The 13,394-nt window shown below is 41.0% G+C and overlaps 1 protein-coding gene across 3 annotated transcripts in view; it reads right to left on the bottom strand.

Moving 5' to 3' along the window:
• The window catches only part of APTX (aprataxin), a 17,624-nt gene that overhangs the window by 1,969 nt on the left and 2,261 nt on the right, over positions 1-13,394 (bottom strand). For 2 of the 3 annotated variants that reach the window (XM_006758595.2, XM_006758596.2), the window contains exons 2-6: positions 10,101-10,237; positions 8,199-8,245; positions 7,662-7,964; positions 6,968-7,027; positions 5,835-6,061 (exon numbers count right to left, since the gene is read on the bottom strand). In XM_006758595.2, the coding sequence (XP_006758658.1) occupies positions 5,835-6,061; positions 6,968-7,027; positions 7,662-7,964; positions 8,199-8,245; positions 10,101-10,237 (774 nt within the window). The remainder of the gene's footprint in view (positions 1-5,834; positions 6,062-6,967; positions 7,028-7,661; positions 7,965-8,198; positions 8,246-10,100; positions 10,238-13,394) is intronic. The other variant, XM_015560580.1, reaches the window with a different exon arrangement.

Genomic DNA, 13,394 nt, shown 5'->3' with positions numbered 1-13,394 from the left:
GAGCAGGGAGGCTAAGAACAAAAAGCCCTGAGATGAGAAAGAGCTTAGTACAACCAAGGAACAGAAAGGTAATATGGCCAGAATGACTGGAGCCTTGGAGCAGAGATTAGGCAGGAGCCAGATCATGAGGGTCTTATAGGTCAGCAAGGGGTTTGCACTATATTCTGATTATATTGGGGAGCCATTAAGGATTTTAAGCAGAGGAGTGCTACTATCTAAGTTATACTTTTTAAAGATGATTCTTGCTGCTGGGAGAAAGGACTATGAAGTGGGTACAGATGGATACAGAGAGACCTAGCAGTCCAAGTCAGAAATAGTCATGTCTTAGACTAGAGCTATAATAGTGGAGATGACAAGAAGCAATTCAATTTTTAAAATATTTTGAAACAGGACTTATTAATGGATTGGATGTGGGTTTAGGGAGGTGCCACCTACTGAGATAGAGAAGCTTATGGGAAAAGCAGATTTGAGAACGAAATCAAGAGTTTGCTGTTCAACTTGTTAAACCAGGTAGGATGCCTTTTTGTATAGCATTGACTTTTAGACTCAATAATACTTCACATTCCCCCAATAAATAATCAAAACCAACCAGTAGCCCAGCCAGTGTGGCTCAGTGGTTGAACATAGACCTATGAACCAAGAGATCATGGTTCGATTCCAAGTCAGGGCACATGCCTGGGTTGTGGGCTCAATCCTAGTAGGGAGCATGCAGGAGGCAGCCAATCAATGATTTTCTTTCATCATTGATGTTTCTATCTCTCTCCCTCTCTGAAGTCAATAAAAATATCAAAAAACAAAACAAAACAAAAACCAGTATGTGCGGAATCCAAAATGGAATATAAGCAGTAACAAACCTAACTATAAATAAAAGACCATTCTAAAGGGGGTCAGGAAGAAAATAACTAACCTAATTAACTTTGGAAAACAATATTTTCACTGGATAGTAGAAAAAGAACTGTATACAGCCCTAACTGGTTTGGCTCAGTGGATAGAGCATTGGCCTGCAACTGAAGGGCCGCCACACCCCCCACTGGGAATGGGCCCGCAACCCAGGCACATGCCCCCGACCGGAATCAACCCTGGGCCCTCTCAGTCCGCAGGCCGACGCTCTATCCACTGAGCCAAACCGGTTTTGGCAAAATCAATTTTTTAAATAAGAACTGTATACAAATACTGTGCTATTGTGAGTAAAAGCATTTCTCACAAGGGTATGGAATAGCAATTCTGTATCTATTTTATATGTACAAAGTTGACCCTTAAACAACACAGGGGTTAGAGGTGCTGAGCTCCATGCAGTTGAAAATCTGTAACTTTTTTTAACTGATTTCAAAGAGGAAGGGAGAGGGAAAGATAGATAGAAATATCAATGATGAGAGAGAATCACTGATTGGCTGCCTCCTGCATGCCCCCCACTGGGGATCGAGCCCAAAACTGGGGCATGTGTCCTGACTGTGAATCAAACCTTGACCTCCTGGTTCATAGGTCGATGCTCAATCACTGAGGTACACCAGCTGGACAAAAATGTTTAACTTCTGACTCCCCGAAAGAGTAACTACTATTGGTCTACTGCTAAACAGAAGACTTACCAATAACATAGTCAACTGACATATATTTTGTATGCTATATGTATTATATACAGTATTCTTACAATGAAGTCAGCTAGAAAAATGTTAAGAAACACCTGGGCTCTGAGCACCTCTTTTAAAAATATGGATATATTTTTACTGATTTCAAAGAGGAAGGGAGAGGGAAAGATAGATAGAAATATCAATGATGAGAGAGAATCACTGATTGGCTGCCTCTTGCATGCCCCCCACTGGGGATCGAGCCCAAAACTGGGGCATGTGTCCTGACTGTGAATCAAACCTTGACCTCCTGGTTCATAGGTCGATGCTCAATCACTGAGGTACACCAGCTGGACAAAAATGTTTAACTTCTGACTCCCCGAAAGAGTAACTACTATTGGTCTACTGCTAAACAGAAGACTTACCAATAACATAGTCAACTGACATATATTTTGTATGCTATATGTATTATATACAGTATTCTTACAATGAAGTCAGCTAGAAAAATGTTAAGAAAATCATAAGGAAAATACGTTTACAGTACTGCACGTATTTATTTTTTAGAAATACGCATATAAGTGGACCAGCACAATTCAAACCCGTGTTGTTCAAGGGTCAACTGTACTAGGATTGAACAAATAAGTAAATTTAGTGTAGCTAATGAGAGCCAAATTTCTCACTGTTAGAGAAAGAAGTTACAATAACGGAAATAAGAAGACAAGAATGAACCTTGTAGGGTTGGACTGGAATCTGAGGTATCACTATGAATTATGGTTTTCATATATACATACAGGTAAATAAATAGAGAGGTATATGTTACCAGTGCAGGTTAGGATTCATGCATTTATTTCCTAGCTCTATCTACTGAGAGGATCTAGGAGCAAAAACACCCTAGGATCAACATTACAGAAACCTAGTACCCAAGTCTTGGTTTATAAATATCCAATAAAAGGAACAAGGGCTCTTGGCAGAAGTGGTTCATTCCAGGGCTATAATGAGCCTGGAACATCTTATTCCAGAAAATAAGTGCTCAAAACATGTTGGAGGTATGTCAAAGTGCTACAGGGGCCAGCCAAGAGAAGCGTCCAATGATCAAAGCTGCAATGACTTGAAAAACAAAATAAATAATGATAAACTGAGTTAAAACTTACAGAATAAAATAAATACCCATGAATCTGTACTGATAATTGAATAAATATATAATTGGGGCGGGGGTTGGGGGGGCGCTCTTCCACATGGAAGAAATCTAATTAATAAATTAGAAGGGCCCTAGCCGGTTGCTTAGTTGTTAGAGTGCCAGTCCTTGGACTGAAGGGTCTCGTGTTCGATTCCAGTCAAAGGCAGTACCTCAGTTGCAGGCTCCATCCCTGGCCCTGGTCAGGGCGCATGTGGGAGGCAACCAATCGATGTGTCTCTCTCACATAGATGTTTCTCTCTGTGTGTCTCTCCCCCTCCCTTCCACTCTCTTTAAAAATCAATAGAAAAATATTCTTGGGTGAGTATTAATAAAACACAAAAAATAAATTAGAAGGAATGAGAGAAACATAAAGTCACCATTAGGTAAACACCATAGTAATAACTATTGCAGGCCAGATCCACCAATAGAGATGCTAAAAGTACTAGGCAAAAGTTTGAACAGAAATAGGATAGTAGCATAGTCTCAAAATATTCAATAGTAACTTTAAGTAGAGAAACCTGGCAGACACCACCTTAACAAAGTGATCAAGGTTAACATCATGGGTAATAAACCATCTTGACATCATGCACTCCTTGATATGAGGCACTGAAATGGACACATCATTTCTGTGGCATGTTGGCAAAAAAAGAAAAAAGGATAATCTCAATCTAATTATGAAAAATCATCAGACAAACCCAAACTGAGAGATATCCTATAAGATAACTAGCCAGTACTCATCAAAAGTGTCAAGGTCATGAAAACCAGAAAAGGCCATAACCGGTTTGGCTCAGTAGGTAGTGCGTCGGCCTGCGGACTCAAGGATCCCAGATTCAATTCTGCTCAAGGGCATGTACCTTGGTTGTGGGCACATACCCCATAGAGAGTGTGCAGGAGGCAACTGATCGATGTTTCTCTCTCATCTATGTTTCTAACTCTCTATTCCTCTCCCTTCCTCTCTAAAAATCAATAAAATATATTAAAAAAAGAAAACCAGAAAAGGAAGAGGAAGTATCACAGATTAGGGGAGACTAAGGAGAGATAATAAATTCAATTGCAGGATCTTGGATCAAATCCTGGAGCAGAAAAGGATTTAAGAAAAATGGGTGAAATTCAAATAAGGTCTACAATTTAATTAGTGGTGATGTTATGAAAGATTTTTGTCCTGCTTCACACTTTCTTTTTTTATATTTTCTAAATTTAAAATATATTACTTTTACAATAAACGAAATTATTTGTTACCTTTTCCTTTCTATAAACTTTATTCAAAATTATATCATAAAGAGTGGTCATAAAAGGATATGTAAGTGGCAACTTTTACTTACTGCTCACTTTGTTTCCTACCCACACCTGCCCCAGCTCTTGCTTTTAGAATTCTCCTTAGCACAACTGTATTCATTATATGAAAAAGGCATGGACACCATGGTTACTATGTGAAAAGGGCTCTTTAATCATTAGCTGTCAGTCATAGGCTCTGAAGCATTAGGGAAATAGGACTATGGGTGACATGCAAGAATCTCAAAATCATTATGCTGACCAAAGAAAGCCAGAATGAAAAAGAATACACATTACATGGTTCCATTTACATGAGAATAGACAAAACCAATTATGCTGAAAGAAATTATAACAATGCTTGCGGAGGATTAACTGTAAAGAGCACAAAGGTGCTTCCTGGGATGAGACGATAGAAATGTTCTGTATCTTGATCAGAGTGATAGTTGCATGGCATGTACATCTGTCAAAACTGATCAAACTATAAATCTTATTATGCATTTTATTCTAGATACGTTATGCGTCCTTTTAAAAGAAAGAGTATTGATGGGGAGAAATATGTGGCACAAAAATTTCATTAGGTTAAAAGTAGCCAGTAATCTAAGTCATAATTACTCATCCAAAAAAAAAGTGAAAAATAATGGGTGTTTATTAAAAATAGCCTTAAGATATTCTGATACAGCCCTAGCCGGCTTGGCTCAGTGGACAGAGCGTCGGCCTGCGGACTCAAGGGTCCCAGGTTAGATTCCGGTCGAGGGCATGTACCTTGGTTGCGGGCACATACCAGTAGGGAGTGTGCAGGAGGCAGCTGATCGGTGTTTCTCTCTCACTGATGTTTCTAACTCTCTATCCCTCTCCCTTCTTCTCTGTAAAAAATCAATAAAATATATATTTTTTAAAAAGGTATTCTGATACATGGTAGAACACAGATGAACTTTGAAGAATTACCTTAAGTGAAATAAGCCAGTCACCAAAAGACAGATCCTATATAATTCTACTTATATGAGGTACCTAAAGTAGTTAAATTCATAGAGACAGAAAGTAAATGGTGATTTTGAGGGGTTGAGGGAGGAAGGAAGATGGTAGTGTGGGAAGAAAGTTCTAGAAATAGATAGTGGTGATGGTTGCACAATGTAAATGTATTTAATGCCATTAAACTGGATACTTGAAAATGGTTAAAGTGGTAAATTTTATGCTATATATATTTTATTACACAAAAAAAGCAAAAAAATAAAAAATAAAATAACTCAAAAAACCCAATATAAAAACTCTGAAATCCATTACTCTGCTTATCTCGTTTAGGTGTAAAGACCTATGGAGCACTGCCTTGGATGCATTCTTTGAAAAGAATCAATCATTCCTTTCTCAATCCTTCTGGGTATGAGCCAAAAGGAAACTGGCTCTGCACTGTTCTCTCATTTTATCTTACATCTTAGATCTACTAAGCTGTTAGGACAGAAGTCAGTGATGTTTGTGTCCTTCAGAGCAATGGTCCCTAATCACTTAGGAGTTTCTGAACAGTCACTGACTACAATTCTTTAATTCTTCATCCCGGTATAATAAAGCTACTTCGTCTAGTTCATAAATTAGGTCCTCAGAGGTTTACACTTTGAGAGAAACAACAAAAAAAGTATGTAATTGAATTACAAGCAGAAGTAGGAACTCAAGGCTTATAGAAAAGTCAGACAGAACAGAAGTTTCAGCTCACCTGCCTTGGAAACCCCCCTGCGCCTTGCAGATATCAGCACACTCAGCAGACCCAGGCTGCATCCATCTGCACCTACACATAATCAGAATGCAGCAGCACTCCCCACAGGGCTTACCTCATGCTGGGAATGGCATGGTAGCCCAGTCGGAAGCGGAGTTTGCTGGGTCCAGCAGCATCTGCAATCACCTTTTCCCCCACAGCATGCATATGTTTGAGGAGCTCAAGATGTTCCCTGGTCACAGCCTTCAGACTGGAAATCGAGGCCCATGGTAAGACCAGCCAGTGGTGACGGGCCTTGGGGTATTTATCCTTAATCACCACCACCTGCTCATCTTTGTAAACCTAGAAGAGGGGCAAAGGAGAAGGAAACAGACATTTTCCATGCATCTTCTGTGCCAGGTGCTGTTATATTCATTAACTCACTTAATCTCACTACAATCTTCTGTAAAAGTTTTTAGTATCCCAATTTTGACAGATGAAAGCAGAGACTCAGATAAGCTGAGTGTCTTATGCAAAGTCACAGTTACAAAGTAGGAAATCTAGGATTGCAACCCAATCGATCAGCTGCCTCCTGCACACCTCCTACTGGGGATGTGCCCGCAACCAAGGTACATGCCCTTGACCGGAATTGAACCTGGGACCCTTCAGTCCACAGGCCAACGCTCTATCCACTGAGCCAAACCGGTTAGGGCCAGTCTGTGTTTTAATCACCACACTACACAGAAGATGCACAGCATGAAGTACAGTAGTTGTTAAGGATCTGATGTGAGATCCATCCAGGCATCAATTAAATGCTCCCTTCTCCACTCTACCACAGCAGACCATATGACATTTGCCCGTGTGTTCCAAGATGCCCTATCAGATCTGGCCCTTGTCATCCCAGTAGATAATTTAAGAACTCAAAGAGCCCTCCTAGGGTGATACCGGACTATTAATCCCAGGATAAGCCTGTAACCACAGTCATTATTATCTGATGCTCTCTTGAAAGGGACCACACAGTAAGGTTAACTCAACTTCCCTCAATAGTATGCAGAAGTTTAAGAGGAACAAGGCAGAGGGGATATTCATTTGAAGAACTTAGTTTCTCTCCAAATAATTTCAGGTACTAACTTATTGGCAATGGGAAAAGCTACATGTTCTCACAAATAGCCCAATAAAACAAATTTCATTTGAAACACTGATCGCCTTTGATTTCATTTACAGTTATAAACTCTGCCGATTATTTCAATGCCAAAATTTTATTCTGACCTGCATTTTGGGATCCTGCATAGAAATCTTCAAGCCTTGACTCCAGTGGCCCAATGATTCCTAAAACAATAAAGAGCAATGAAAGTCTCAAATGCCAATAGTTAAATTTGGCATTAGTTAACACTGAATGTCAGCAAAATCCAACCAAACTTGGAAATAAAGCTAATTTTTAAGAATTAAACTATATCCCCTTTATATCAATCTTTGCCTTTGTAATCATAAGCCATCCCCATTTTCTCCCTATATCCAGAGCTACATGTCTAGACAGAGGCTGGAAATGCCAGAGTATGAACCACATCTTCTTTGTCCTCTCCCACTCCATCTAAGCTTGACTAGGTCTAGGTCTCCACTTTGACATCCGGATGTGAATCACATGATCTATGAAAAGTGTTCCAATGCTAACCTTCTAGAAATACAAATGACTGACACATTTTAGTAGCTCAGTGTTAAGTATATTATTCCATTATCGCCCTACCTTCAAGTGGCTTACCTCAGGAATGCAAGAGAAAAGCACATAAAGGGATATTCACCCAAGTGACTGGTGACACAAACAAGTGGCTCTTTCATCTTGGTTAATAACCCCTATCATGGTTAATAACCCCTCACGTGTGCCTGGCTTTAGAGTGTACAAAACATTTAAGCCGTCATTATATCATTTAATCTCCACATCATCTATCAAGCAAAATACCCTCACCTTTTTGGTAGACTCATCTGTCCCCTTGTTTGGGGGCACAAAGCGTTGGCTAGGGTCACTCCCAGGTACCAGTCCTGTACTGGGCTCAGCTTCCTGGGCAGCATCCCTTTCTAAGGAATCGCTGTTGCCTGACCTCTTTCTCTTCCTGTGTGTTTCCGGGCCAGGGCTCTTTGCCTCTTCCTCAAACTCTACAATATACGGATAAAGTTCATTCACAATGTGGAGAACCTGGCCAGGCTGCAGCTTCACCTCTTGGTCCTTCCCAATTATGACCGAGTCAATGCTGCTGGGATTGACCCCTACCTATGAAATAATCAGAAGGTAATTACAAACAAGCAACAATCCCATCACTAATATAGTCACTGTGTGTTAACCACTTACTATGTGCCAGGAACTATGCTTAATGTTCACTTATATTACTCCATCACTTCCACACATGACAGAGAAGACTTACTGGCTGGCACTGACACTCTAAAGTCAACAGCATAAGAAAATCGTCAAGTATAAAATGGAAATTCAAGTCACAAACAGACATACCTGCTTTACCTTGACATATCCTTTGTTACACTCTGCTTTCAACTGCACTGAAAGAGATTGAAAAAAGTCAAACCCAAATGCCACGAAGAACCAGGCAGTTCCTCCTATTCTCTCTACAGGACAATGAAGCCTCATGAAGGCAACTTGACATGGGTTTCCTCAAAGGCCGAGGGGGCAAAACTGCCCATTATACAGGTGACTGGGGCTCCAAATCCTTCCATAAAATGTCCAACAGGTCATCATAAATTAAAATTTGATTTTCTTCACTCAGAGAATATTAGCGTGATGGGACTATCTGTTTATTCTCTGATATTTGTGGAATCAAACACTTAAAAATAAAAAAAGTCCAACAGTGTACATACTCCCTTAGCTACTGCTAATATCCCTAAGAGGCAGCTTCACTAAGTCCCCACAAGTCTCCCTATTCCAGAGCCCTTGGCCACCTGGGGTCACAGACTCTGCAATCAGGGAAGGGGACCCACTTCTCTTACAAGCTCTTCACTCAAGATTAAATCAGGCTCCCGCTATTACATAAAACTATCAGATGCCTTTACCAGAGAAAGGGGCAAATGATACATTTCTGGAAAACAGACGTTCAGCTGGCCTTGGGTAGGAGGAGTGGAGAGAATAGTCTAGAATAGCGGTTCTCAACCTGTGGGTCGCGATCCCTTTGGCGGTCGAACGACCCTTCCACAGGGGTCGCCTAAGACCATCCTGCATATCAGATATTTACATTACGATTCATAACAGTAGCAACATTACAGTTACGAAGTAGCAACGAAAATAATTTTATGGTTGGGTCACAAGATGAGAAACTGTATTTAAAGGGCCAGAAGGTTGAGAACCACTGGTCTAGAAAGAGGAACAGTCAGAACAATCTGAGCATGTGTGGGAAGAAGTAACATTTATCACTCATGCTCAGGTGAGTGAGACAGGGAACAAAGAGGAGACACCACAGCTGCTCTCCAGAGAGGACAGGCGGACACACACCTATTGTGACCAGGGGGACAGAGAGTGAGAAGCAACATCTGCTTCTGTATCTTGGGCCTAGCCAGGTCAAGCATGACTTTTTTTCACCCATTTAGATTAACTCATGTGGCAAAACCAATAATCAGTGCTGCAACTCCAAGCCTCGGGAAACCCTGCTATGGGGAACGTACAGCACTGGGAGGCCTGGTAGCAGTGAGCATGTCCAGAAGTTTACAGGCAAAAAAATGAGGTATATGGTAAGGCTTTTTCCTAAGGACTTTCATTTCATTAAATCCCAGGGGTGACACTTCAAGAGCTAGATACTATCATCTTATAAAGATACCACCCTCTGGGAAAGACAGAGGTGGGGAGGTAGATGAGGGACATTAACTGGGAAACTTATACACATATATGCATAACCCATGGACACAGACAATGCTGTGGTGAATGCCTGGGAAGGATGGGTGCCGGGTAAGGGGGTCAGTGAGGAAAAAAACAAAGGGGACATCTGTAATACTTTCAACAATAAAGATAAATTTTTAAAATAAATAAAAATAGCACCCTCTGTATGAGGCAATATGTAAAGGATGGAACGATCCCATCACTTCTCAGACACAGTTTCAGCCTGGAGATCCTAGAATTCAACTGTCTCATTTCCCAACTCGGACCCTTCCTAGACAAAGCAGGGTGCCACCACCAATAGTAACAGGAAGGACCCGTCTGTTCCCAACACTGAATAGTAACTGTTTTCAGAGGGTGGAATCAGGAGTGAATGGGGCCTGGTGTTGGCTAAAAGAGCCCTGTTCCTGAGTTTTGTTTATGGCAGACCAAACGTTTTCCATCATGACCACCCAGAAAATGCGCACCTTTGGTTATCACTACTCTAAGGAACCGGGCATGGTGCTCTCCACATTCTTGTGACCAGTGAGTTACCTTGCTGTCGAGAACATTTCTTATCAGTGATCTTGGTCTCTGGGCCACGCCCAACCACCACTGCTTCCAAATGTGGAAGTTTGATTCGCTGGTGCCGGTTGTCCTGTCTCACCAACCAGCACACCCGCATCATTACTCTGAGAGACAAAACAGAAGAGAATCATGGAAAAACTAGCACAAGTCCTCCAGGGCCACACCCCAGATACCACACATGCCATATATCATCTGTTCATCTTGAGGCAAGTGACTTCACCTCCCTAGTCTCAATTTCCTCACATGTAAAATGTGATAATGACAGGATTCATAAGACTGTTGTGAGAATTACCTAAGAAAATGTGGGTAAAGTATTCACCTCTGTGCCTGAATCATGCCAAGCAATCAAATATTTGTTATATTTATTGATATACTTTATGTGCTGGGCATTAGGCTACAGGTTGAGGATCAAAGAATGATTAAACATTGTCCCTATTCTTCTGGGGCCTGGAGTACAATGGGACAGATTGACTCATATGCCATTTATTAAAATATAATGTGATAAGCATTGTAAGAAGGGAGTAACCAAATACGGCATTAGGTCAGGCAAAGGAATGACTGACTCTTGCAGAGAGTATCAAAAAAGACTTTATGAAAAAGGGATATTTATAATGGGTTTTAAAGGACCAAAAAAGAGTTTGCCTGGCAGAAAACTAAGAACATAAAAACAGAAGATATTCTTCAGTCTACAGGCACTTTTTGTGTATTTGAAGGTTTCCCTTCTTTAACTGTCATTAACATACTGATGTTAGAATGATGTTTTGCTGCCATCTGCCAGAAGACTGTCATAATAAATTGCAGACATGCAATTTCCAAAGTATGACTGCAGCACCTTTGTGCAATACACAACCTGCACAATAGTGGAGGTGCTGGCATTCTTTTGAAAAACAACACTTAAGACCATGTAGAGTTTCAGCAGAAGAAAAAGAGACAAGAAATTCTGCCTGAGCAAAGGCAGAACAAAGGGGATGGAGAGGAAGAACAGCCAGAAGAAATCATGAAGGTAGACTTAATTACTGACTGCATTTGGGGAATGACAAAAGAGGAAAGGGAGATAACCAGGATTCCTAATTTGGAAATATCCATTAACCAAAAGGAAGAATATACAAAGAGACATAATTTGGGGATAAACAGTAGGTAAAGAAGAGATGATTTAAGATTAAAACACAATTAGATTAAGTTGCCAATGAAAGATCCAAGGGTCAAGGTGGGATGGATGGATACAGATGATAATTAAATCTCCTTGTATATAGGCTGCATCACTGTCCATCCATTCAGAAAATTTGGAGGAAGGCTCTTTGGAGATCATTGCCCTGGGTTAGGCCTGGTCTTCAGCATACTTTTCTTCTATAGCCCCTGGTGTTCAGCATGCTTTTATCAAGTGCATACTATGTGCTAGGCATTTGCTAAATAAATTACTTATATCATCTCATTTAATCTTCACAACAACTCTCATTGCAAGGAAGCAAAAATTTAAGGCTTAGAGAAGATAAGTAATGTGTTCAAGTCATACAGCCAATGTGTGCCAGAGACAGGATTTGAATTAATTCCAAAGAACAGGCTCTTTTTTTAAAATATATCTTTTATTGATTTCAGAGAGGGAGAGAGATAGATAGAAACATCAATGATGAGAGAGAATCACTGATCGGCTCCCTTATGCACACCCCCTACTGGGGATCAAGCTCACAACCCGGGTATATGCCCTTGACCGGAATCAAACCAGGGACCCTTCCGTTCATAGGCCAACACTCTATCCACTGAGCTGAACCAGCTAGGGCTAAAGAACAGGTTCTTAATCTGCACCATATGCCTTTATCATTGAGTCAAAATTACTGCATGCCCGCTATGTTCCTTGTGCCAAACTAGTGCTGGGAGTAAAGACATAATACATTTCACTTGCATTGTATGATACAGGTATAATACATCATACCTGCCATCACAAAGATAGGGCACAAAGGAAGTATCCAACCCAGAGTTGGAGAAAGGTGTCAAGAAAGGTTTCCTATAGGCGTTGAGCCTACAATGAGCCCTATATATATAAAAACCTGGTTAATTAGGTGAAAGGGAATAGCTAACTAAGTGAGGAGAAGTGGAGAAAGAGCCTGGCTGGTGTGGCTTGGCGGTTGAGCGTCGACCTATGAACCAGGTCACAGTTCGATTCCTGGTCAGAGCACATGCCCAAGTTTCAGGTTCAATCCCCAGTAGGGGGCATGTATGAGGCAGATCAAGGATTCTCTCCCGTCATTGTTTCTATCTCTCTCTACCTTCCTCTCTGAAATTTGGAAAAAAAAAAAAAGCCCTAACCGGTTTGGTTCAGTGGATAGAGCATTGGCCTGCGGACTGAAAGGTCCCGGGTTCGATTCCGGTCAAGGGCATGTACCTTGGTTGCGGGCACATCCCCAGTATGGGGTGTGCAGGAGGCAGCTGATCGATGTTTCTCTCTCATTGATGTTTCTAACTCTCTATCCCTCTCCCGTCCTCTCTGTAAAAAATCAATAAAATATATTTAAAAAAAGAAGAAGAAAGAAATCTGGGAGAAGACTCCAATAAAAGTGAACAGCAAGGGCAAGTGCACAAAGGAACAGCACTGTACAGATGAAGAAGCAGGTCAGTGTTGCTGCAACCCAAAGTATGAGGCAGAAAAGAGGCTGAAGATTCAAGCAGGTCCAAATGAAGCACGGCCCTGGATGACTGGCTGAGAAGCTCATATTTTAGAAGTTCCAATGAATTTTGCAATTCAGTAAACAATAAGTATGTGCTGAATGAAAGAGCAAACAGATGACAGAACAGAAAGCTCTTTAAAGATTATTAAGCAGGACTTTGACAGAGATTTGGTTTCAAAGATCATTTCGGGGAGGAGGTAGGTAGTGTGGACAAAAGATATGTGGAGAACAGAACTAGAGGCAGGGAAACCAGTTAGAAGCCCACTGTATTTCAGGTGAGAGATGATGAGGCCTGAAGTAGGACAATGGAGAGATAAAGTAGAGAGTACAGACTTGAGAAACATTTCGGGGATAAAATCATTAGAATTTAGTGATGGGTGTGATAAAGTAAGTTCAGGGAAGATGCTGAGTTCAGTTTTGGGCCTCTGAATTTGAGCTGCCTGTGGGAGTTGCAGGCAGAGCTGTCCAGCAGGGTAGTCAGAAGTGAGGGTGAAACTCAGAAAAGAGGTCTAATATGACAACTTCTATTTGAAAGCATGTAAGGAGTTAAAACCAAGCCAGTTGATGTGTTCACTCAGGCATTATGTACAAAATGAAA

This window comes from Myotis davidii, unplaced genomic scaffold (genome assembly GCF_000327345.1).
Source record: "Myotis davidii unplaced genomic scaffold, ASM32734v1 scaffold534, whole genome shotgun sequence".
Classification (NCBI taxonomy): domain Eukaryota; kingdom Metazoa; phylum Chordata; class Mammalia; order Chiroptera; family Vespertilionidae; genus Myotis; species Myotis davidii.
Note: the sequence above shows the minus strand (reverse complement) of the source record. Positions and strands in the feature narration are given on the sequence as shown.